General features: G+C 35.5%; 1 protein-coding gene across 1 annotated transcript; it reads left to right on the forward strand.

Annotated features, from left to right (window-relative positions):
* The first annotated feature begins 23,903 nt into the window (after nucleotides 1-23,903).
* LOC132623950 (transcription factor MYB102) lies at nucleotides 23,904-25,635 on the forward strand. The gene is made up of 3 exons (XM_060338766.1): nucleotides 23,904-24,157; nucleotides 24,266-24,395; nucleotides 24,593-25,635. Exons 1-3 carry the CDS (start codon nucleotides 24,025-24,027, stop codon nucleotides 25,443-25,445), a joined length of 1,116 nt encoding a protein of 371 aa, XP_060194749.1. The 5' UTR covers nucleotides 23,904-24,024; the 3' UTR covers nucleotides 25,446-25,635.
* The last annotated feature ends 2,038 nt before the right edge of the window (nucleotides 25,636-27,673 follow it).

Below are 27,673 nucleotides of genomic sequence, written 5' to 3' on the forward strand. Positions count from 1 at the left end.
TTCTGCATTATAATTTTTGCGTAACCAATATAACTAGGAGCATATATGTGTAACCCAAACAAACCCTAAGGAGTGAGAAGGGGACACACGCAAGGAGTAGCTAGGGAAGGATGGGATGTTGAGTCAAAATGAACAGCTTGCATGGGAAATGAACAGAAACAAATCATACTGTATACTTAAAATAATATTTGACCGAAACCTTACTCCGTAATAGAGATACAGCAGGGGCTATGTCAGGCAGATAAAAGAGAAGACACTATATACTTTTGCACATGATTCTATATTTATTAGGGGTTTCCCATTTCACATGAATATATATTACCTTTCCACGTCTAAAATATATACCATCATCATAGAGGCGCCCGACTTCTTGTGATTCAAATCAAAATACTACAATCCTTTATGCACACCACGCGTCTCAATTTTACAACCTTGCATACTCTCTTCCATCCTTTTTCTTCCCCTTAATAGATTTTTCATCTTTTTATATCTCTCGTGGTTTAAATATTTTGTATTATAAATATCGTTTATATGAAGTTAATTACAGTACACTTTTTATAATAAATGGATCTTACAGAATACACTTCAAAACAGTTTACACCTAATGGTAATTTCAAAACCAATTTTAAGATTTTCTCTTGCAATCAGTAATTAGGTGATTTTCTTTAACTTAAGAGAAAGGAAGAGATACATTTGCTGATATATGATCATATCGATAATGAAGACTATGAAATGCCAAAATTTCATCACAGCCTTATTAATTATATAGAATACTTTAACAGAGCAAGATATGATCTACACAAATTAAATTGGATGATAATTCTAGGCGCTTTTTATGTTTAATTAACAACGAGAAAAGGTCGAGATTTTAAATCTAAGAACTCTCACATCAGAAAACGTATGAGATTGATTTCTCGTCTTGTGGTCCTAACTACGAAGAGGCTAAGGGTATAAAATGAGGACACGTATCAGGTCTTTAGGTTTTATTTATTTATTTATTATTAAAAAGATAATAATAGCATCGCGTACTCATTTATGAATAATTTTATAACAAAGACTTGATGCTAATTAATCGGATGGCTCAGTGGTTAAGCACACCCACGACCGGTAGGTCCTGGGTTCGAGTCACACTGAAGGGAAAGTGTGAAAACACTATAAATCCTCCTAAAAAAACACTATAAATCCTCCTAAATGGGGTGGAAAAAAAAATCGGATTGGATCATACGTCCACTAGCCTAGACAGCCATGATTTCTTTTATTTATTTTTTCATTTTTTTGTACTTTATCACAAACGATTACTAAAGTGGTATATTTATTTCCATATTGATTTAGTTTGACTAATAGGAGTATATCTTGAGCCACTTTTGAGCCGCTATTATTAGCTTAAATGGCTTGTAATAGTAGTCTTAATAGCTTGAATTCTTGAAATAATAAAGTTTAGATAAAGTACCCTGTTGTCTTATGCACTATCTCAACAGCGTGAACGTAAACTTCCCTTTAATGCACAGTACGATTATATGATATGGTTTTAAAAGGGGACGCATTTCGTACTAAGATTTATATATTTTCAAAATTCGAATCCGAGAATTAAATAGCAAAAGGAAAAAATACATATGTACAGTGAAAGATGTTCCTTTTTTTCATTGTTTTGCTTAAAGCCAGAATGTGGTCTACATAAGAATACAGTGATATAACTAATTATTGGTATTTGGTAGTGTACTCATACAACTCATGCGACCTTGGATTCTTCAGTCTCTTTTCAAGCATACTAAGTCAACAAACTTCAATCCAATAGCCTCCGTTTCATTTCAAATCGACTTGATTGCCATGTGAAAGGGAAAGGGAATTTGACTTCTTTTAATCATAAAGTAATAATGATTAATTAGGGTGCTTCATCGATGAACATTAACACAAACAATATATCTACTACTATCACTTCTGCTCTATTTATATTTTCTCCATTTTGAAAATAACGGATCAAGATGAATCCTATTTATTCTAGAAAACTTTCAAATTAGTTTTTGATAATAGACGAAATATAACTACTAGTATTAATTTGAGTTAATACGTTTAGACCTGTAAAGGAGAAGAAGGAAAAACAAAAGATCTAGTATATGATTCTATTGAAGTGAGAGATTAGAATAATTGATGAAAACGTGATTAACTAAATAAAAGTATGTTATCTCTAACGACTTAAATTTTTAAATAAAATGATTACACATTTCAATTTTCAATAAAGCAGAGATTCTGATTTCGAGGCGTGTTCAAAGACAAAAGCACTTTATATCTTAAACTTTCTACTAATAAATATTCACTTTAATTTCCAATAGATAATTAAACTTTCAGTGAATAAGTTCTCCATCTTAGCGAATTTATGATGCTATACGTAACGTCAAATCAAGTTCTAGTCTATTTTTGTGTGGGAAAAAAAGGCACTTCATGGAATAAATTAAATTTTAGAGGTACGGACAGCTATATATGACATAAAGTAAGGTTCCAATTAAAGACTAATTTGTAAGGCTTGGTTACATGTTCTTGCTTCACATCATTTATATCTTTTCGAAGGCCACGTCATTTCATTTTCTGTACTTAATTTTGTTTCCAAGTTTGACCATAATAATTATGCTACACTATAGTCTTGTTTTTAATGCTAGTTCAGTGGTAGTTCTCATGATGGGAGTCTTGAAAACAGCCATGATTTCTGACTAATCAGGCCATTATTTCAATGAAATTTTAGACAAAGTCAAATACTCCCCGTTTAGACAAAGAATTTTAAAAATGTAGGGCAAAACATAACATAAATATCTAATTTGTAAGGCTTGGTTACATGTTCTTGCTTCACATCATTTATATCTTTTCGAAAGCCACGTCATTTCGTTTTCTGTACTTAATTTTGTTTCCAAGTTTGACCATAAAAATTATGCTACACTATAGTCTTGTTTTTAATGCTAGTTCATTGGTAGTTCTCATGATGGGAGTCTTGAAAACAGCCATGATTGATTCACTTCTGACTAATCAGGCCATTATTTCAATGAAATTTTAGACAAAGTCAAATACTCCCCGTTTAGACAACGAATTTTAAAAATGTAGGGCAAAACATAACATAAATATTTATGCGATTATAAATTATATTTTTAAAGATAAAAAGAGAGTTCTAAAGTTAATTTTTTTTTCTAAATATTATTTTGACCCGTTTGGCCATGCAAGTTTTTTACTTTTTTTCGAAAAATTATTTCACTTTATTTGAAAATCACTGTCTGGCCATGAAAATTAAGTTGTATTTGGAATTTGAAAAACACCTAAAACCTTATTAATTTTTATTTTTTTCCCACCTTTTTCACTTTCAATACATTCAAGCAACCAATTATTATTTGCAAAAACTATAACCACATACAACTCCATCTTCAACTTCATGTCACGTCCCAAAATACCCGCTTGACGTGATTGGCACCCAGCAAACACCACCCGCCAGGCGAACCATATATCATACTCTTAATCATTTACAAAAGCACTAAAAGAAAATAAGTGCAGGTCCAACAACGTTATTAATGATAAAAATGTGAAATAGTCGCCAACCAAATCCATAATCGATTTATGAAAATCAACCAACACTAAGATAAAAAGAATCTCTAGCCCACATCCCACGCTAAGACCATGGAGCATCTAACAGAGTTACATGAGTTTGAGTGTCGGGCATGTAAACCCAAAATAAAATAAATAACTAGAAAAAAACTAGATAAAGCTGAAATGGCTGCCTCCACGAATAATGCGGTGGCTCACCTCAGCAACATAATCCACTCACGAAGTCTTCCATTACCAACCTCGTTCTCAACGACAGTATCTGCATGGACATGCAGGTAAGGAGTGAGTTATACATAAATATAACCCAGTAAGATCCTCGACCCGCCACTTCAAATACCCCTGGAACAAGTGTTAGAAAATACAAACACACAACAAGCACAAAAATATTATGCACATGAATATATCATTATATAATAGCAACCAAGGTCCAAACCACTGTTTATCAAATATATTATATATCTCAACACAATTTACACTACGAACTGTCATAAGTGGCAATTAAAGAATTAGTCAACACTATGAATCCACGGCAACATACACAATGTTCCAAATATGTCAGGAAGCATACACAATGCTAAGGGAAGCATACACAATGCCCCAATATCATCAAGAAGCATACACAATGTTAAGGGAAGCATACACAATGCCCCAATATAATCAAGAAGCATACACAATGCTAAGGGAAGCATACACAATGCCCCAACATCATGGCTCACAGCTATATCACATCACAAAATAATTTATAAAGAGAGTTTTGGATTATTTGAAAATAAAGTATATGTGATTGGCCTTAAGGACCACCGATTCTGCCAAGCACACGCTCGCCCCAACACATGGACCAGGCAGACAAAACATATTTTTAAAACGGGTTTTGAAAAGCAAGTACCCAAAGCTTAAAGTCTCACTTATCTTTTTTTTTTCCAAAGTCACTTAGCATTTTATTCATCTTCAAAACACCATTACATCTGATTTGAGGTAGAAATAGAGCCATCATTCCCTAGTTAACTGAAAAAAGACTAATTCTACCTAGTTACATTTGAGATGTGGTAAATGCCTAAAATTTGAGGATCTATTTTGGCCAGTACCTTCTTTACACAATTTATGCACTTCTCGTGGAGGATCAAAAAGCCTTTCAAGGCTCTAGCAACTTTTCTAGGCTCTAGCAACTTTTCTAGCACAACCTTCACAGTGTATATCAATCTTTAGCACTATATCTTGAGCCTCTTCTTCCTTTTTCTCTTCTTTCTTCTCTCATCTAACTCGGACAACCTCCGTCGATCAGTGGGAACTTGGGGTATCTAAGGTGGTTCATAAAACCATTCTGTATGTTTAGCAGGCTTAATCCTGAAAGAAGGAAATCCCATATAATCCATTCTGAAAGCTCCCAATGCTGCTGCTGGCAGCTCCCTTTCCTGATGTATATGTATTTCCTGGTCCAAGGTATTGGCATATTTCGACATTGCATCAACGACCATGTTTGCTTCTCTCAAGCAGTGAACCACTTTGACATTTCCTTGATTGACCAAAGACTTGATCTCCTCAATTAGCCTCTGATAATTCCATGGGATTTTGCAGTTATCCTTGATCATCTGTACAACAAAAAGAGAGTCAATCTGTATTATAAGGTTAGTAATATTAAACAATTTACAAAGTTTTAGCCCGTAGAGAGCAGCTTGTATTTCACTGCAATTGTTAGTTAAGAATTGGAGAGGCTTGGCAAAAGCCATGACCATGTCTCCATTTCTTTTCCTCACTATTCCTCCTGCTCTCGCCTTTGCTAAGGAAGGGGAGCAACTTCCATCTGTGTTTAGGACATATGCAAAGTTTTCTGGGCATTTCCATTGCACCAACTTGCTGGTAATTCTAGGTCTGTAGTTCATAGCCATATCACACACAAATTCCCAAGACCAATCATGATCCATTCTGCTGAAGACTTTGCCTAGAGTGGTCTTGACTTGGAATAGTATGTTTTGCTTGATTCTAGCATTGGTGGTGTTCTTCGAGTCATATTTTTTGGTGCATCTAGCTCTCCATATTTCCCAACATACGATGCTGGGAGTGGTTTGTAATATGACTTTGTGCACCGCATTGTTGGGGTTTCTGGTCCACCAGTGATGTAAGATGCTAGAAACATTATGTTGGTTGCATCTAATTCCCATTGGATTTCCAGCTATCTTCCATGTCCTTTCGGCTAGGTCACTCTTAGCAAACACATAGTTCAGTGTTTCTTGTTTGTCCACTCTGCAGCATATGCATCTTGTGTCAAGCTGTATTCTGAACCTGGTAAGAATGTCATCAAAAGGAAGCTTCTTTTTTATTAGTCTCCACAAAAAAAAGGAAATTTTAAATGGCAAACCTTTGTTCCAAATTTCTTTGGATTGTGGCATTAATTCATTTCTCTGTCTCAGATTTTTGAAAGCTGAGGCGGTAGAGAAGTAGCCGTCCTTTGTCAGTGTCCAAATTGCTTTGTCTCTGTTGTTGTGGTTGATGCTTTGTCGTAGGATTTCATCCACTACTTGTTGTGGCAGCACTTCTAACATTTTGGTTTGGTCCCATTCCCCTTCTCTGATGTATTCATTAACCTTATTGTTGCCTGGTTTCATGGTGTGATTTACCAACTGGTGAAGAGGGCCAAGAACTGACCAAGTGTCCCACCAAAACAACACATTCCCGTCACCAATTCTACATAGATTATTCTCCTCTGCCTCTGTTCTAATGTTCAGCAGAGTTCTCCAAGCATTGGAGTCTTTGGAATTTATCTTTTTAGAAATAGGATTAGCTCTGGGGTAGTACTTAGCATTGAGGAACCTAGCCCAAAGGCTGTTGCTGGTTCTAAACCTCCACCATCTTTTGGTGGCAAATGCCTTACAAATATCCTTAAGTCTTTTGAAATCAACTCCACCTTCTTCATAAGGGTAAGCCAATGGTATTTGTTCTTCTCCTCCTTCTTTCCCCAGAGGAAGTTGGAGAAGTACATTTCAATTTGTTTCATAACCGTGACATGTGGATCTAAGGCAGCCATGAGGTATAGAGTTTGAGATTGTAGGATGTGCTTAAGGATAACAGCCTTACCTCCAACTGAGATCATGTTACCTTGCCAACCACTCACTTTGTTTAAGACCTTTGTAGCTGTGTCAGAGAAAAGACTGCAAGTTTTTCTTCCTGTGTAAATGGGGCACCCCAAGTACGTGAAAGGAAGCCTGGCATGTTGGTACCCAGTCCATCTGTGAAGTTTCCTTATTTTTCTTCTGCTCTGAATCCCATATATGTGTAGAAGTTGGTCTTCTCCTTGTTAATCTCTTGGCCCGAGGCATCCTGGTATTTTGTTAGAACTTTCATTAAGAGTTTCACTGATTTCCTCTCTCCAGAGCTGAAAAGTATGAGGTCGTCAGCATAGCATAAGTGATTGACTCGTATTCCATTTCTGCTCATGGAAAAACCATTAAACTTGGGATTGCTGTTGAGATTGTTAAGTCCCTTGGACAGTACTTCAGCCGCGATAATAAAGAGGGATGGTGAAAGGGGGTCTCCCTGTTTCAAACCCCTAGATGAATTGAAGAAACCAAACCTAGTACCATTGATGATGATTGAGTACCAATTGTTGGAGATCAGCCTGTGTATTCCTCCAATTACCCATTCAGAGAACCCCATTTACCTCAAAACATTCATCAAGAAATCCCAAGACAGTCTATCGTAGGCCTTAGACATGTCTAGTTTGATTACTAAGTTACCTCCCCTGTTACTTTTCTTCATACCATGAATGATTTCTTGAGCCAAAAGTACATTTTCGGTAATGAGTCTACCTTTGACGAACCCAGCTTGGTTATCAGAAATCAGCTTGGGGAGTATGTGGGCCATTCTCATAGTCCAGATCTTAGAAATAATCTTGTTAGAAACATTACATAAACTAATAGGCCTCAGCTGAGAAAAATTAGTAGGTGTTTGTATCTTCGGGATGAGAGCAAGACACGTATGGGTATAGAATTTTGTCAAATTGGCCCCATTGAAATAGGCCTGTACGAAGTTGCACAAATCCTCTTTGATCATGTCCCAGGTACATTGATAGAAGTGTGCATTAAAACCATCAGGTCCTGCAGCACTATTAGGATCCATCGAAAAAACAACCTGTCTGATTTCTTCTTCATCCGGAGTAACCTCAAGAATGTTGTTATCCTCTTTAGTTATGGCAGGATCAATCCATCTCAAAATGTTGCCCAGATCATCCTCATTTTGACTGGTGAGTATATCTTTGAAGTGCTCTATAGCAGCTTCTGAATATCTTGATTTCCTTCCACCCAGTGACCTTGCTTATTCCTAATTCTGTGAATCATATTCCTTTTCCTTTTTTGCTTGATAACACTGTGGAAATATTTCGAATTAGTGTCGCCCTCCTCCGCCCATTTGATCCTGGCTTTTTACTTGAGGATTGATTCCTCTTTGTTAAGCCACAGCATATATTCAGCCCGAGCTTTGTGTAAGTTTTCTCTGTTCCCATCAGAATCATCTTGTTCATAAGCTTCTTCTAGCAATCTGGTGTGGTCTTCCATCTTTTTAACTGTATCAAATACATTGCCAATGGAATCTCTAGACCATGAGCTAAGCTTATGAGCTAGGGACTTGAGTTTTTGTTGCAGTATCCACATAGCATTTCCTGCATACACATGTTCCCAGGATTCCTGTACAATCGATTGGAAGTCTGGTTGTTGGGACCAAAAATTCAGAAATTTAAAGTACTTGATAGGGTTATCATAGTTGTTGGATCACCTCATGAGTAGAAGGTTATGATCAGACCCATTCTTAGCTTTGTGGTCCACTCTTGTGCTTTGGAATAGATCAGACCATTTGTCATTAATAAGAACCCTATCTAGCCTCTTACTGACCCTGAACCTCCTTCTCCTGCCATTACACCAAGTGAAGGAATTGCCTGTGTAACCAGCATCTACCAGTTCACAGTCTTCCAGACAATTAATGAAATCAATACTTTTACTTAAACTATGAAGGGTCCCTCCTTTTTTCTCCTCAGGAGCTGTAATGGAGTTAAAGTCTCCTAAAACAGTCCAAGGTCCATCCATGGTATTGTGAATTAGCCTCAGGTCATCCCATACCGAACTGATCAGAAGAATTTATGTTGTTGCACTTGAAGGTCAATTGTTGCTTTTTGTTGGAGATCACATTACAAATTATATCACTATTCCAGAAACACCAAATCTTGCTGTTGACATTGGCAGTAGCATGATCGAAACCAAAGTATAGTCTGTACCATTCTATTTGAGTGACAGCCAAAAATGGTTCTTGCAATGCCACAAAAACTATTTTGTGCAACCTGATTAACTTTAGAAGTCTCTCAGATGCTTTTTTTGAGATCATTCCCCTAATATTCCATATTATGATGTTAATCATAAGGAATTTTTGGGATGTGAAGGAACCTTAAAATTGGATGCTAGAGGAGGTCTGATCAGACCCCCACTTTTGCTTTTTCTTGATGTTCCTTTGTCCTCTTGGAGACAAACCTTGTGCCAAGACAACTTTGCTGATTTCTTTAGATACCGGTTCTTCCTCTTGTTGACTGATAGGAGTAAAGGCTTTGGTGAGGTATTCTACCACTTCCTCATCTGATGATTCGTATTCCGTCTCATCGTCTGATGAATCTGAGACTCTGTCCTCCAGTTCCTCTTCGGATGAGTTTCTTTCCCCTCCTTCCCTAATACTGTTGCTGTTCTGTTGTAAGTCTGGACCATGTCTGTGGCTGGTGTCATGGTCTACTAACACTTCCACAGGCCTTGAGTCCACAACCATCTGACCACTTATTTCAGGTACGCTTTCCTAATTTTTAGTAGGAAGAGGACCTGAATTACTGTGTTGGTCCTCTTGTTGTCTTGTGTTGTCCTTGTCAGTGCTATATTTGGCCTTTGTATTTCCCTTTTGTTTTTTTCTTGTGCTTGATAACCTTGCCCTTAATAGTAGTGTTGGCATTTTCCTCTTTGTTGCCGTCTTTTTTGTTGCCCTTTTTGCTTCTTCCTTCAGGGGTCTGTTTCAGCCTTTGTTTCGCCCATACCAATTCTTTCAAGAAATTACTGGCCTTTGCTTGTTTTATGTTGGTCTTGGGATTCTTATTAATCCTCCTGGTCTCGTTATCCTCTTGTTCTTCTTGATCATCATCTGAATTTTTTTATGTCTAGACTTGTTCTAATGTTGGTTTGATCTGGGTTTGTTCTGCTGCTAATCTGGTCTGATTTGCTTGGTTCACACTTGTTGAAGTGCCTCCCTGTTCTTTGTTGTGCTCTTTACCTTCGTTCCCCCGATTGCTCTTATCCTGGACTTTATTTTGTTGTTGTTTGTTTGTGTTGTTCTTTTTCTTTTTGTTCTTGACTTCTGTGAAACCATCACCATCCTCCTGTTTTTTGTTTTCCTCTTGGTCACAATTTTGCTTGGCCTTGTTTATGTCGATTTGCTTGCTGGTCTGCTGTTCGTTTTTTTTTTTCCTTTATTTTCATGGTCATTTTCAAAATCCTTTTGTTCTTTCCTCCTGGCCTCTACTTTGCATTTAGAAATATCATGTCCCTGCATTTTGCATGTTCTGCAGAATGCTGGGACTCCTTCATATTCCAGTTTTTGCTCATAGCCTTTTCTTCTAATACCATCACCTTCTAAACCCACCCAAATAGAGTCCAGTAGAGGTTTCATCAAGTCGACCTCCACTCTTACTTTGGCCAAATGTGGTCTCGTTTTCCCTAATGTGGCAGCATCTTCCTTCAAAGGTGTTCCAACTGGAGCAAGAATTTGACTGAGGTATTCCCATTTGAATAGATGGTATTTCATCCCTGGCAGCAGTACCCATACAGGAGCCAAAGACGTCTCCTCCGTCGGGTCAAAATCCGGAGTCCATTTGAAAATTCTCATAAGCGAACCCCCAACTTCCATGATTTTTTTGAAATAAGCTCTGTTGAAGTCAGCTTCATTGAAAAGATCTATGAAAACATGTCTATAATCGTAAGCCCCTAATCTTAATTTCCCTTTGAGAGGTATTTGCTCAAGAAATTTTGACCTAACAATTTCGATTTGGGGCCTTCCCGTTGTAAATTTTCCAACCAGAGTGTATTTGCATTCTTTTGTCATTGTACCGTAATAATCATTGGCATTAAAAAGTAACGCAGTCTTACCATTGTGGGCGGTGTAGTTTGCTGTCACTGGCGCCGGAATTTCGTTAGTATCGGAGCTCGATGCGCCAGTGAAGGCGTCTATGTAGGAGGTTTTTTGGATCATAGTTGCCTCCGGTTCCCACGCCGCCTTAATAGGATCCTTAGGCTGAGATATACGCGCTATTTCAGCAGCTATTGGAGGTTCCATGTGGTGGCGCGTTAGATGGACGCGCTTCTCTTCGACCCAGATGGGTCAAATAGTGGCCGTTAGAGGTTAACGGGCAATTTTGTACGGAGAGCTTTTTATGTGCTTGATTAGTCTCACTTACCTCAAATTCACAATTCAAGCACACTTCCCAATAAATCAAAACTGCGTTCTCGAGTCTACGGATTGCCTCAAACTACACAAAAACGGATTTAGAATGGTCAAAACCCTTAGGGTAAACCACTTCTATCTTTTTAGAGGCTTAAACGGTTAAAGTCAAATTTTAAAGGACGAAAACGCCCTCTGGTCAATGTGTTCAAAACCTGACAAGACTTATGTTTTCGGAAAGGCCTTAACGAGAGGATTCCAGCGATATATAGAAGTCTAGAATCCGACGCTATTTGCCCTTTCAAATCAATGATTTTGATTGAATAACCTTAGAGCTAAATTTTCTCAATTCTTCAAAATATCCCTATGTTTTCACCATAAAGATTGACCCATAATTATGTAATAAACTTAAGTAAAAGATTAGAGTCATTACCTTGATGATTTGGTTGAAAAATTCCTATTTTTCTCTTCTCTTTTCCTTTTTTTTTCTCCCCTTCTTTTCTTTTTCTCTTCTGTGTTTATTTCTTTTTTTTTTTCATGTGTTCTGGTCTTCTACTTGCTTCATGAAATTTCACGTCTGATGGCTTCCCATCTTACTTAATCTCTTCTTTTATTTTATTTTTTTATATTCCTTTTTGGGCTGGGCCCACCTTTCTTTTAAAACCTTCACATTCTTTTTTTTTTGGGTCAAATTACTTAATAACCCCTCATTACATTTTGGGTTATAACATTCTCTCCCACTTAAAATAACGTTCGTCCTCGAACGTGGCCAGTTTTGTTTTTCGAAGTTTCAGGAGATGAACACTTCTTACTATGCATGTCTCGCTTATTCTCTCAAGTAGCCTTTCATAGCAGATACTGCTACTGTAATATCTTGACCGTAGAACGCTTTTTTGTCCTTAGCTAACAAAGTCATATATTCAAATATGCAATAACGATTTACTCAAAATCGCGATTCTCATTTACCTACGCTATCTCAGTCTCAATAACATTGGTCGGATCATAAATGTATTCTCGGAACGTATTCGCATAATGTAACATGTAGCTCTGGTACCATAACAAGTCTCTTGAATCATAATCGAACTACTGAACAGTTATACAAACTCCCCATAAATATATCCACAACGATCTCATGTCAACTCTATACACATAATTACCTCTGAAACACTTTAACCGCAGACAACTCACTCAACCTTAGCTTGCAAGCTTGAATTCCCATCATTGATCCCCAGAATTCTCTCAAGGATCTTATTCTCGTTCATATGCACTGTCCCAGTATGTATAATATTCATCAAGTCATAAGCATTATTTTGAACGTAATCACTAGATAAATCATATACCTTCATAACCATAACAACCTCTTAACCGCAACAACAAAATGTTGTCAAACATGTACAGGCAAAGACGCCTCATTCTTAACTAATCTTTCTACTAAGTACTAAGTCTTTATGATATTCCTAATGGTAAGAGAAGCCTCTAGAAGTACATAACTACCTGCCATAATTCTATGTTATGGACTTCTCTAGTATGAAAAGAGCCTTTACTTGCCTCGAGTTGTTTTTTATGTTTTTTTTTTTTGGGTCCAACTCTTATCCAAGGTCAATTGTGCCAACTCCATATCCGTTAACTTCGTTTTATCGAGCACAAGCTAATCAATTAGGGAACAACAATGATATCCACATAGAGTCTAAAACGACATCGTTTGAGCACCATACTTCCACTTAACAACCTTCTAGGAACTCAATTGTTGCACTTGTCTGTTAACAATAGATATTGTACCTTCCTCGTATATTTAATTTTCATCCAGTTCAATTTTCTCGGGCTGAATTATATGAATCTCACCACGAACGTATTGTTTAATCATGAACACATAAAATCGTACAACCGAATATCTTGAAGATATGCCACTAATCTGATCTGATCTCAATCTCATACGGACCAACATATTTTGGACTTAGCTTAATTTGTTTTTCTTACTGAATCTCACGGACCCCTTCATGGGGTAAAAAAGTCTATTTCTCCCTCTATAATCTCCATACCACTACTTTTCTAACTTTATAGAACTTTTGTTTACTTTAAGCAGTCCGAAGTCGTCGTCGTATTGATGCGGTTTTTTTTTTCTTTCAAAACTTGTTGGACCAGCTAGCAAATGATATAAGTGTCCATGTAAAGAATCAATTAACAAGATTTGCAAACCCAATTAGTAACTATTATGAGGTACAACCTTAGTTGAAAGATAAAAAAATAAAAAAAATAAAAAAGACAACTAATCATAAACCAATTGATGTGTCATATCCATTCAGCTAGTGTTGAGACTGAATACATATACTATATTATGCCTACATTTAGCAAGAGCATATTAAAGCGCCACGACCAGGGTCCTATGGTGGAACACATCCACCATTTTTACATACGGTAGTACTGGAACACAATCAAATATTTCTACATAATACTCTCATGTACGATAGGCTGGAACACATCCTTACGCCTCCACATATCGTTCAGATGTATGGTGGTGCTAGAACACATCCATACACCCCCATGTAACACTCTCACGCACAACAACATTGAAAAAAAATCCATACACCTCCATATAAACGTTCTAATGCATTGATACTCTTTCCACACATGACAATACAGGCATCTCGTGTCATTACACTATATCTTAAACTTGTCGCCACATAGGCTAAGCCGAACAGTTTGAATCAGGTCAATCTCGCTAAGCCGAACACATCACCCAAGCTATGATCACAACTTCCTGGATGAATGTGTATACCGACTACCACTCTATACTGATGTATCTCTACTTACTCTCAGAGAGAACCATGTCTTTGATTTTTTTTTTTTGTTGATTCTCGAACACTCAGGTTTAATCATATGAATAGTTCAAACACTGAAGAACAACATTTGAAATATTTCATATCACTATTTGCCAACGTTAGCTCTCTTTCGCCGTTCGCAATGCATATTTATGAATCTCGAAAGTATTGAATATCATAAACGTTACATCTCTTCAAGTGCAAATCTCCTTAATTCAACCATAGCAGGTGTACACATATTCAATTATTTAGCTATAATGTTCCCTTTTGGCTCACTATCACATAGGCTCTCCTCTAAAAACTGTCATAACCCCCAGTAATGCCAGGACTCTCGTATTGATCAACTTCGCTTATTTAAACTATCACAATTGTAATGTCACACATGCTAGTGCGTTAGCGTGCATAATACCATCAATTTATCACCCTTTTACTAGTCAACACAAGGCTTAATGCAGCATGGTATAAAAATCAAAACTCACACTTGTGGCCTTCGGTATTTAATCAGCATTATCTCAACGGTCATAAGACCCTCTCTATCGTTAGATATTCTTCTTTCTGCTATAAGAGTATTTCCATATGTCATTAATAAACATATTAGCAAAAGTCTAAGGGATGTTTTGAATATTCGAATCACTAATGCATGGAAATTACTAATGCCTTAGGTTATCAAAAAGGTATCACGTAAAATTCATACTAACCATTATAAGTCTTGGTACATGTCAGATTAACCAACCCTTTCTCCTTCTACTCATGGTGTCTCGATCACAAGTCTGTCTTAGAATAACAGGTAACACACTGAAGGCACAAATCGTGTAATTTTGGAAAAGAAGATAAAAAAATATTTGCCTTCCTGGCGCCCTAAGCCTTTGTCTATCATCAATAAACATTTGCATAGATTTACCATTCTTCTCAACAAATAGAAATTAAGCACCTCAAGGCGTTTTACTTTGTATGTTTATTTCTTAGTCACGATAGTCTTGTAACTTGATCTTTTAGTTTCTTTGACTCCACAAAACTATTTTATAATATCAAATAATAATAGACTAAGTTTCTAGCAGTATATCGGTATCCAAGTCTATCCCCCTATCAAGTGGTACACTTGGTAAGTTCTCTGAAGTTACATTCGAAAAACCATTAACCACTAAGATTAGGTCAATAGTCAGTTACTCAACTTTGGTGCCCCTATATATAGTAAGATACGACATATACGCTTCAATTATTGTATATAAAACTTTTACTGACAAGGTAGATTGCCTGTACACATACCAAGTGAATACTAAATTTCCAGTACTAGGCTCAACCAAAATAGAAAATCTGACAGTCTTTTCATGGAAAACAAACATAAGGCGACACAAAATCATCCCATTTAAGCCCAAGATAATGTCAAGAAAAACTGTGTCAAGTTATAATGGTCTGTAGGTATATCATGACATTGAACTATGTTTACACATGTTCAATAGACCAGTCAATAGTCATAGACTCTTCCACTTAAGTCGAAACCACAAATGGAACATTCAAGTACTCAAGTTCTCTCTTTATCTTCATCTAATGATCTCATTAATGTGCTGATCATCTTCCTCAAGCTTGTGCTTTACCGAACACAACATATGCTAACAAAATTGTGTGAACTCATTATTTTCTCTATGGCAAGTCGTGCCATTTTTCATTTATTCAAAATTCTTTCTGATCCCCTTTTTTTTTTGGTGCGCGATAGTCTTAATATTCCACATCTTTCCCTTCAACAAAAAATCGGGTCCATGTATGCTGAGTTTCATACTCAACCTCTTACCATGTTCGTTCATAATTTCTTATACTTAAGTCTATTCTTGCTCACAACCTAGAATTCACCCGCATACCTACTCCACAAATATGTTGTAATCTCGTAGCGCCACTATCATGCTCATACTCAATACGCTCAAGTTATGTATTTCCATGCCACAGTCACATTGATGACATCACCATCACGACATTACTAATGTTACACCCCAGAAAATTTCGTGTTACTAAGGCTACAGACGGCTTAATGTGAGCTCGAGGAGGAGCAAATATTACAAGTATAAAGAATGAAATTCTACTGTAGTAGCATGAGGATAGCATGAGTATAATATTTGAAATTCGTACAATATGATTGGAATGATACGTTAAAAGATATATAGCCCTTGTAACCGTAAGCTGAGGTGGGGCCCACATGACGGGATTTTTATAAAGGACATATGATAAATTATATGGACAATATATGTGAAGTTAAACATAACTCAAGAAGGACCCTTGAGCCAAATCCAAGTGTAAGCCCTCCAAAAAGATGTTTTTAAGTTACGTTTTCGGGTGATCTGACTTCGGGAGACCATAACCCTATCATTATTTGGGAATTTGGGAAAACTCCTAAAATTAAAGTTGTATATAATTGAATTAGATTTCCAACCATAGGTCGTGAGAATTTATTCGATATCGAAATCAAGAGATATGACTGTTTTACTGAACAAAGGCGCTGGCCGCAAGTAGAGAGCCTGACACGTGGTGGACACGTGGCAGGACTACTCCACCGCCTTTTGTCACTATAAATAGACTCCAAACAAGTCATAAACAGCATGATAATGTGATATAAAGTTCAGCAAGCTCATGGAAGGTTAGAGAGAGAGAGAGAGGAGAGGTTAGAGAGAGAAAGCGAGAGTTTGATCAAGTTCGAGGCCCCAAATCCCGAGGCCCGTGAAGAGTGGAGTGAAGAACAAGTTATTGTCGTCATTTTGAACCAAAAATTAGCTTTGGATGGTGTTGATTTCGTGGTTGTGGACTACATAAGTTATGTTTAAGTTGTCTGTGATGTTATTTACATGTTTATTGATAGATTTGGCGGATTAGAATGTTGGAAATGTTGATGTAATTGTCGTATATGTTGTATTAAGTAGTTGGGGATTAGGTGTTGATTTGGATGGATTCTTTGGTGGATTTAGTTAGATTATTGTGGATAAATGTCGGGTTTTTTGTTAATGTTGATATTAATGGTTTGTTAGCTGAATTGAGGTATTGGGATTGTTCAGAATAGAAAAGAAATGCTGTCGAAATTTCGTTAGAAATAAATATAATTTTAAGGATATATATTGGATGGATTGTTGCAGTAAATTAAGTATATTGTTGTGTTTTGAGATTTATTTGTTGTTGGGCTGTTGTGGTGATATACCGAATTGGGAGATGCTGCCCGTTTCGTTTTAGAATTAAGTTATCTATTAATATATATGATATACGAAAGCCTTCTTAAGTCACATGCATATTCTTACGATTACAGGTTTGGCATACTAATTGTGAAAAGTTTGTGATTAGGTTGAGTTCCTTGGACGACGTAAGGTATGTAAAGCTAACCCTTCAATCTTTTTGGCATGATCTTTATGAAACAAACAGACGACATGTATATGACTCCAAAGAAGCTCCTATTATTAGAGACACTAGGATGGTTAATGTTCTTGATTCCCAGAACTTATTTTATTATGTCTTGATACGTATCTATGATTTCAGGCGTCCTATTTTGATATAATCCATTGTGGCATTCGAAGGGTACTTGATATGATTATTGTCTTGATTTTCAAATGATAGTTCATTTTGATTATTCTATCGAGTCTCAGTTATGACTTAGTTAGCATATGGTTGCTCACTACTCTGCTCGTGCATGCCTCAACATATCTTTCACCGAGTCCCGGGCCGGGGTACGTTTTCGTGCACAGTTTCACTGCATTGTTCACCGAGTCCCTCACTAGAGGGCCGGGATACGGTATATATATATATATATATATATATATATATATATATATATATATATATATATATATATATATATATATATATATATATATATATATATATGATGATGATAATGATGATGATGATGATGATGATGTGATTATGGCGCAGAGGATGGTATACGATGACTTATTCACCGAGTCCCATAATGGGCCGGATATGGTATATGATATAGACATGCATGATTTTCATATCGTAAGGCACAGGTGCATTGGCATCTTTGATTATCATACTTGCCTCCTGTAATCGTTTATGCAGTTGTGATTTTCCTTATTGCATTACATGCTTTATATACTCAGTACATATTCCGTACTGACCCCCTTTCTTCGGGGGCTGCGTTTCATGCCCGTAGGTACAAATACTCGATTTGGTGGTCCTCCAGCTTAGGACTTCTGCTCAGCTGTTTGGAGAGATCCATTGTTCTGGAGTCTAGACTATTTTGGTACAGATCTTTTGATATAGACTTATATATATGTCCAGGGGTACGGCGGGGCCTTGTCCCATCATATTTCACTTTCATACTCTTAGAGGTCTGTAGACATGTGTGGGTTGTATATGGGCTATGGTCAGCTGTGTCTATATGTTTTGCTTTGGACATCCTCGTGTATAATGGCAGCCTTGTCGGCTTGCGTATTGTGTTATTGTTATACTGTGGTTAGCCGTGACTCCTCGGGGGACAGGTTTATGATATGTGGTGTTGTGAACCCTTCGTTTGTTTCTTTTACAAGTTTCCATATTGTCCTTAGTTTCAGTTTGACTATATTGAATAGGTCCGTATACGAGTGTCCAGTTCGGGCACTAGTCATGGCCATGGGGTTGGGTCGTGACAACTAATAATAGTGAATCGCTTCTAAGAGGCACTAAGCTTAGAACCATATAAGCATTATCCTCAAAATGTCTGTCACCACAAAGCCCAACAACTTAGACATGTGTAACCTATTACACTTCTTACATTCATGCTACACTTCTTTCCTTTACTGATTAGATTCATTATAGAGAGTTATACACAACCTCGAATTTCAATAAGTCACTCTTACACAAAACCATATCTTTTGGATGCTTTTCCATTCACATGAATTCTTCACATTAAAATATTTCTCTAACCCCAGAACTTCTTACATCTATATTTTCTTTATTTTTTGCCAGAGGTTTCTATGTAAATAGAGCTATCCAAAAATTTACAACATGTTCAATCTCAACTACAACCACTGCATACAATATTTCGTGTATTAAATGTCACTCTCAACTGTATATATATTATTGAAAAGCTCCAAGTCAACTGTCTAATCTAGCCGAGGAGGATATTTGTGTCCTAGCCGTCTGCGAAAGGGACATTCCAAGTTTAAACTCGGTTCGGCTTAACGCATGAATAATGAGTGAAAGAAGGGACAACATCCTAGATGTTCAATAGTCTCAAGTTCATAAGTATGGGTGCCTACATACCGATGAACAAGACTCTACTAAACACCACTCCATGACCCCGGACTTAAAGCCTAAGCTCTGATACCAACTTTGTCACGTCCCAAAATACCCGCTAGACGTGATTGGCACCCAGCAAACACCACCCGCCAGGTGAACCATATATCATACTCTTAATCATTTACAAAAGCACTAAAAGAAAATAAGTGCATGTCCAACAACGTTATTAATGATAAAAATGCGAAATAGTCGCCAACCAAATCCATAATCGATTTATGAAAACCAACCAACGCTAAGATAAAAAGAATCTCTAGCCCACATCCCACGCTAAGACCATGGAGCATCTAACAGAGTTACATGAGTTTGAGTGTCGGGCATGTAAACCCAAAATAAAAGAAATAACTAGAAATAAACTAGATAAAGCTGAAATGACTGCCTCCACGAACAATACAGTGGCTCACCTCAGCAACAAAATCCACTCACGAAGTCTTCAATTACCAGCCTCGTTCTCAACGACAGTATTTGCATGGACATGCAGGTAATGAGTGAGTTCTACATAAATATAACCCTGTAAGATCCTCGACCCGCCACTTCAAATACCCCTTGAACAAGTGTTAGAAAATACAAACACATAACAAGCACAAAAATATTATGCACATGAATATATCATTATATAATAGCAACCAAGGTCCAAACCACTGTTTATCAAATATATTATATATCTCAACACAATTTACACTACGAACCGTCATAAGTGGCAATTAAAGAATTAGTAAACACTATGAATCCACGGCAACATACACAATGTGCCAAATATGTCAGGAAGCATACACAATGTTAAAGGAAGCATACACAATGCCCCAATATCATCAAGAAGCATACACAATGCTAAGGGAAGCATACACAATGCCCCAATATAATTAAGAACCATACACAATGCCCCAATATCATGGCTCACAGCTATATCACATCGTAAAATAATTTATAAAGAGAGTTTTGGATTATTTGAAAATAAAGTATATGCGGTTGGCCTTAAGGACCACCGATTCTGCCAAGCACACGCTCGCCCCAACACATGGACAAGGCAGACAAAACATATTTTTAAAATGGGTTTTGAAAAGCAAGTACCCAAAGATTAAAGTCTCACTTACCTCAAATTCACAATTCAAGCACACTTCCCAATAAATCAAAACTGCGTTCTCGAGTCTCCGGATTGCCTTAAACTACACAAAAATGGATTTAGAATGGTCAAAACCCTTAGGGTAAATTACTTCTATATTTTTAGAGGCTTAAACGGTTAAAGTCAAATTTTAAAGGACGAAAACGCCCTCTGGTCAATGTGTTCAAAACCTGACAAGACTTATGTTTTCGGAAAGGTCTTAACGAGAGGATTCCAGCGATATATAGAAGTCTAAAATCCGACGCTATTTGCCCTTTCAAATCAATGATTTTGATTGAATAACCCTAGAGCTAAACTTTCTCAATTCCTCAAAATATCCCCATGTTTTCACCATAAAGATTGATCCATAATTATGTAATAAACTTAAATAAAAGATTAGAGTCATTACCTTGATGATTTGGTTGAAACATTTCCTATTTTTCTCTTCTCTTTTCCTCTCTTTTTCTCCCCTTCTTTTCTTTTTCTCTTCTGTGTTTATTTCTTTTCTTTTTTTTCATGTGTTCTGGTCTTCTACTTGCTTCATGAAATTTTACGTTTGATGGTTTCCCATCTTACTTAATCTCTTCTTTTATTTTATATTTTTATATTCCTTTTTGGGCTAAGCCCACCTTTCTTTTAAAACTTTTACATTCTTTTTTTTTGGGTCAAATTAATTAATAACCCCTCATTACATTTTGGGTTATAACACTTCAACTTCAAAATTTCATATAAAGTGAAAAACATTTAATTTTCATGGCCAAACGCTACCTAAAATCCTACAAGCTTCAAAAATCTTTCGCGTGTTCTTAAACTTATTATTCAATCAAGCTATGCCACAAAAAATTGATCATATTTTGGCAATCACCAATCTTATTTTCTCCCCTCCCTTTTACCCCCCAAGACTACCAATACATACTACTGTAAAATTTTAACTGAAAGAGAAGAGAAAAGTTGATAGAAATAGAAAAGAAAAGAATGATTTACACCCAAGTCAACGTGCAAATAGAGCACAAACATGGCTTGACAGAGCCGGGTTTGAAATGAAGTCATGCAGAAAAATGTGCGAAGCCAGCTGTTAATTAAGTCACAGTAAGTATATTAAGTTATTACTTTCTCTATTTCAATTTATTTGTCGTTGTTTGATTGAGTATGAAATTTAAGAAAATAAAGATTTTTGAATATTCTTGTCTTTACCAAAGATATATACGGAGTATATATAAAGTACTAAAATATACTTTTATCTTGAGATCTTAAATATGTCATGTGAAATATTAAAATTAAAGAATTGTCAAATTAGAAGAAAAAACATTCCTTATTTGAAAGACTTTAAAAAAAAAAATTGAAACGGATATAATACTAAAAACATGTACTTGCACAAAAGCTTAGGGATCGAGAAGTCGGATGGGCGCTGCAGCAGAACCAACAAATTATATAAAGAGATTAAAAATATATATTAGGCTGTGATAATTGAGATTTAACCATGAATTCAATTATATAAGGGGTTTGAAAATAAATATTAGAATGTGACAAACTCTTTTTTTTGCTAGACTATAATTTTTCTTTATATTAAGAAAATTCAACAGTAGATATACAGTTAAAAGAATTTACTTTTACTTTACTTAACGATATAAATCTCAAACTTTTCTTTACCTAGCTAGCTCTGCCACTGGGCAATGCTAAAAGTCTCCAAATATACAAATATATGTATGTTATGCATCTATTGACTTGATGTAAATTGATTCTGATAATGCGTGGTTTCTTCAAAAATGATGACATCTAACAGTAATCCTGTAAACAAGATATCCCGCAGGAAAATGATGTATTTGATGGAGAAATTGAGAAATCAAAAAAAATGAAAAGAGTAACCTTCAAAATCAAGAGCTTAATAAGGGTGCGTTGAAGCATATTTCTCGCGCGGTCCTTTTGCTCTTATACATCATATGCTTGATATATTGGATGGAAATTGTTTAATTTACTACCATTCTAGAATAATGAACTACTCCGGATGGGGATATTTTTATGTCAACTATAAAAAAATGCATTTGCTATATATCTTGGCCTTAGTACAAATATCACTATTACAAATATGGCTTTTTGTGATGGAAAATTCAGCCGTTAAAAGTTTAAATGTAGCCGCTATAAATTAATACGAGGGGGGGGGGGGGGGGGGGAGAAAATTGGTTGTTACCGAGCGTTAAAAGTTCCGTCGTTAATAGTTGATGACCTGATTTCAATCCAATCGTTTTAAAGACTCTTTAGCAGCAATATTTTTTACACTATCAGTAGAACTTTAATACACGTGTCCTCACACACACATATATAATTATACTATGGAGTTTTTTTTTTTGCAATATCTAGGACTAGTTTTTATTAATAAATAAAAGTGAACCTCAAAAAGAAGAATAAAAAAAAGGGGGCTAAGCCTTACCTTACTAATCCTAATAAGGTGACAAACCTCTACCAACTAACAAAGCACAAAGAAAATAAGAGCTAGACAAAACTAGGCATTCTATGATAATCACATAGTTTATAATACACTCTATGATGATATTATAAATGAGGATACTTAATTAATGAAAAAATATAAAAGACAAGAATAAAGTTGAGTTATCAACCACAAACTTCATTTTATATATGTATAAATTAAAAAAGATAGTTTGTTCATCTAAAGTAACTTGAAGTATTTTCTTCTTGTCTTCTTCTTCAAATCTGTCCAACAACACTTGATACTCCATCACTTCTTCTTGGATTTATTGGATCTTGTTAAAGTTGTTGACACTATCATCTGATTTTGCTTTGTCGCATTGCTAGGTGTCTTGGAACAAATTCCTTAATCACCTTACCATCCCAACTATGATGCCTTTCATGTCTTCTTTTGTCTTTGTTGCCTAGGTGAGCGATCCCTATCCTTGGCCACCTTATCAAAGCATATCATCCTATCATTCCCATGAACATGTCATCGCCTGAGTCATACTATAGAGTTTAAGTAATATAGTGTAAATAGTTTTTGCACAATCAGATTATTTTTACATACTATAGTAACATATTTTGTTTTTAAGATTTCAAATTTCACATTTTAAGGAGACTTACCTATAAATATTATTTGAATGACTTGATGGTATAAGAAAATATTTACATTGATGGTGTAAAAAACTTAAACTCAAAATTATATATACACAGAAAATAAAGGAAAAAATGTACGCCCCGTGCTCATTTTTACCGTCCATAATAGACTTTGCATTCTCCTTAACAAATAATAAACAAAGTGCATATTTTAACATAATATTCATATTAATTGATATATAGTCTCTGTGAACTTGGAAATGATTTGAGGATTGACTAATTACTGTTAAGAGTAAAACATGAAAAAAAAATTGTCCTTTTGTTGATAAGTTAAAGTGAACCAGTAAAAGTGAAGTTATTTTTAGTATAGAGGGTAATTAAAAGAAAGGAGCAATTTATTTTATGCTACCATACTATTTTGGATGTTTTGGGGCTTGGGCAGGCTATACAGAGATTGTTGAATTCACACTTTTTTCTTAAAAGAAAAGGGACACGTTGCCGTAGTGATAAACAGAGGACGGCCACCGAATCCCTTTGACTTCCCCCCTTTCTAATTCTACCGCTCACTATATATACCCCTTCATACTTTCATCAATAGGGAACTGCAGCTAATTCTGTCTTAATTATTTCTTCTCCTCCACAAACACTTATCAACTACTACTCTCTTAATTTCTCTCTGTGTATTCTTTTGCGAACAATAACTTTAAAAAAATCCCAAGTGAAACTACTATACTCACCATGGGCAGAGCTCCTTGTTGTGACAAAAATGGACTTAAGAAAGGTCCATGGACCCCTGAAGAAGATCAAAAGCTCATTGATTACATTCAAAAACATGGCTATGGTAATTGGAGGACTCTTCCAAAGAATGCTGGTATTTTTCTTCTCTTATTCTTTTCTACTCAAATTAATCATTCTTCTACTTTTTCATTCATCAAGCTACTAATAACTGAATTTAACAATTCTTTTGGTAATTGTGTAGGGCTGCAAAGGTGTGGAAAGAGTTGCAGGCTACGTTGGACCAACTATCTAAGGCCAGATATTAAAAGGGGAAGGTTCTCTTTTGAAGAAGAAGAGACAATCATTCAACTCCATAGTATTTTAGGCAACAAGTAAGTTTCTTCATTTAATTAATCAGAACTTTGAGAAAGATGTATGTACTTTTTTGGGGCCACAACATAGTACTTATTTTCTTCATACTGTTGGACTTTTTTGCATTTATAGATTTTTACATATCCAAGTCTTTTGTCATGTTCCTAGAGTTTGATTCTAACTTGTCATGTGTTTTTTTTTTTTTTTTGTACCTTAGGTGGTCTGCTATTGCTGCACGTTTGCCCGGTAGAACTGATAACGAAATCAAGAATTATTGGAATACTCACATCAGAAAAAGGCTTTTGAGAATGGGAATTGACCCAGTGACTCACAGTCCACGACTTGATCTTCTTGATCTTTCTTCAATTTTACACCCTTCACTCTACAATAATTCATCTCATCAAATGAATCTTTCAAGATTGTCAGGCCCTGGGCAACCTTTGGTAAATCCTGAAGTCTTGAGATTAGCTACTTCTCTTATATCATCCCAACGCCAAAACTCAAACTTCTTGCTCCCAAATAATCTTCAAGAAAATCAAATTTGCCAAAACCAGTTGCCACAAATGGCCCAAAATAACCAAATTCAAGCCCCTATTCAAGATTTTCCAAGTTGCTCAACTTTAAGTACAACCCCATGTGTACCATTTTCTAGTGAAGCTCAACTCATGCAGCCACCAACAAATATGGAACAATTCTCATCAAATCTTGAAAACTTTAGCTCACAAAATTGCCAAGTTAATGGATGGCAATTAAGCAATGAAGTGCTTAATTCAAATTTAACGAATGATTATTTTGCTTTACAAAATTATGGGTACTATGATCCACTACCCTCCGACGGTTCGACACTTCAATCTAATGACAGCAACAACAACAACTTCAGCTTCCAATCAGCTGCTATGTCGAATTTATCGACGCCTTCATCAAGTCCTACGCCATTGAATTCAAACTCGACTTACTTCAACAACAGCAGCAGCAACACAACTACTGAAGATGACAGAGATAGCTACTGCAGCAGCATGTTGAACTTTGATATTCAGAGTATCTGGGATTCTACTAATGAATTTGTGTAATTTTTTTTTTTTTTACCTCTGAGCTTTTGGACATGTTGTTTCCCGGACAAAAAAATAAAAAAAGAATTACCTCTTTAATTAGGTGCTTATTAGTTTCTATTCTGTTAACCTCATTTTATCACGGGAAACACTTATTCTTTGTTTCCCTATCCAAATTAGTTCTCTGTACAATAATGCAGCTTATACACAATTTCATTGTCCTCTTTATTATTTTGTCACTGACCATGTGAATTTTTTTTTATTGAATCACAAGAAACAAGAGAAACAAAATTAAAAACATTTAAAAGAGAAAAAAAATGGAGTAATAGACAGATGATGCTTGTCTCATTTCTTGTATCAAAGACTTTCCATAACCATCAATTCATCCTTCAATTACTATATTTTCAACATATATAAAATAAAGATATTATAATATCTATACACTACGTAGTGTCATGAGACAAGAGTCTTCTAAAAATAAAAATATTAGAGAAATCAAGTTATGATTTAGTTTTAAATATTTTAATAATTGCATGGATAGACAGCTCATAACCAAAGTCACAATCATATCAAAGACTTTCCTTATTTACTCTTTAATTTTTTAAGAAATCAATAAAATAATACATTGTTTTTTAATATTGTCAAATAAATAATGTCATCTCAGTGGAAAAGTGACTCTATTACTCCAAATGGTCGATAATCTTCTAATAATGGAAATACAAGATCTAGTTAATCTTTTTATATTTTAGACGGCAAATATGGTTTCATAGATCCCAACAGTCAAACACCGGCGAAAACGCCGCTGACTACGGTGGCCGGAGATTAAAATAGGGGACACGTGTTCTCTCTAGTTGTCTTTTCACGTACAACTAAAGTAATCTATAATTGCATGGGTTGTCTATTACTATAAAGGGATAGCTTAAATGCTTAGAAGCTTTGACCAAGGGAGTTGTACGTGGCAAAGTACCAAAGGTTTCATTAAATGGGACCATACCAAAAAGAAAAAGAAAAAATTATGAAATTAAATATGGAAAAAGAAACCTCGACCAAAAAGAAAAAGAAAAAATTATGAAATTAAATATGGAAAAAGAAACCTCCAAATAATTACTAACTTTATTGAAAATCTAGGCGTGGCTCTTGTGCTATTTTGTTGTCATTATAAATAAACCTCGCCGTGAAATTAATGAGACCGTGGGTCACGTCAGCAGCTAGTACACGTGGACTCAATGATACAACATGGGACCCACATAAAAGGTTGCGTGGGTAACTGGTTGACCCGATGATAGAAATGGAATCTCTCTTGTCCATATAAGAATTTTTAAAATATGAGTTCCTCGCTAAAAAATAGAAGAAAAAAATGTATTAAGTGGCCTTGATTCTTAGATCTCTGGATAAATAATTCAATTTTCAGTCAAATATATCATTTAATCATTTTGGCAGATAGTATTATATTAATTTTAAAAAATATATATATAAAATATCTAATTTTACAGAGAGACCATGTATTTATGTGTCTCATTTTTTGCACCTAAAAACGCCCCGCATATAGGTGATAATTTGTTGACCTTTTTACCTCTAATAATTTTCCTATGGTAAAGTAATTAATAGTTGCACGTCTGTTTTAAGTGCTATTAGTAAGCGTTATAGTGTGTTATTTACAGAAACTGGTGGTGCTATATATTTTTCTTAGCACAGTCGTTGAAAAAAACTCGCACGTTACCTTGATCTTAATTAACACCTCAATACCGTACTTGTTAATAGGGGTGTACATGGATCGAGTTGGTTCGAATTTTTCAAATATCAAATCAAACCAATTGCATCGGGTTTTTAAATTTATAAACCAAACCAAACAAATAAAATTCGGGTTTTTCAACGTCGGATTTTCTCGGGTTATTCGGTTTTTTGGGTTGTTCGGGTTTTTTTTTCCGAAAAAGTCTTCATACAAAATATATGACTTTTACTTCAAATATTTCTTTAGTTTTAGTAAGATACAACTATATAACTATGGAGTTTCTTAAGAAAATAACACAAAATGTGAGATGAGTGATGACATCGTATTAAAATATTCAACAAAAAAGATTATAAAATCGGTTAAAATAAGTATTGCTAATTAATAATTCATAAAGAAAATGACTTTAATCTAAATACTAATATGCTAAAATAAGTACGGCTAATAAGTATTAATTACATGACAAAGAAAAAAATTACGCTATGTACGTATTTTTACACTCTAAACCAAATATGCAAAA

This window comes from Lycium barbarum, chromosome 12, assembly GCF_019175385.1.
Source record: "Lycium barbarum isolate Lr01 chromosome 12, ASM1917538v2, whole genome shotgun sequence".
NCBI classification, from domain to species: domain Eukaryota; kingdom Viridiplantae; phylum Streptophyta; class Magnoliopsida; order Solanales; family Solanaceae; genus Lycium; species Lycium barbarum.

Bases quoted from the DNA above. Each gene is read 5' to 3' on its own strand.
- LOC132623950 (XM_060338766.1), top strand. From the start codon at position 24,025: ATGGGCAGAGCTCCTTGTTGTGACAAAAATGGACTTAAGAAAGGTCCA. The intron at 24,158-24,265 runs GTATTTTTCTTC...GTAATTGTGTAG, and splicing joins GACTCTTCCAAAGAATGCTG to GGCTGCAAAGGTGTGGAAAG. The intron at 24,396-24,592 runs GTAAGTTTCTTC...TTTGTACCTTAG, and splicing joins CATAGTATTTTAGGCAACAA to GTGGTCTGCTATTGCTGCAC.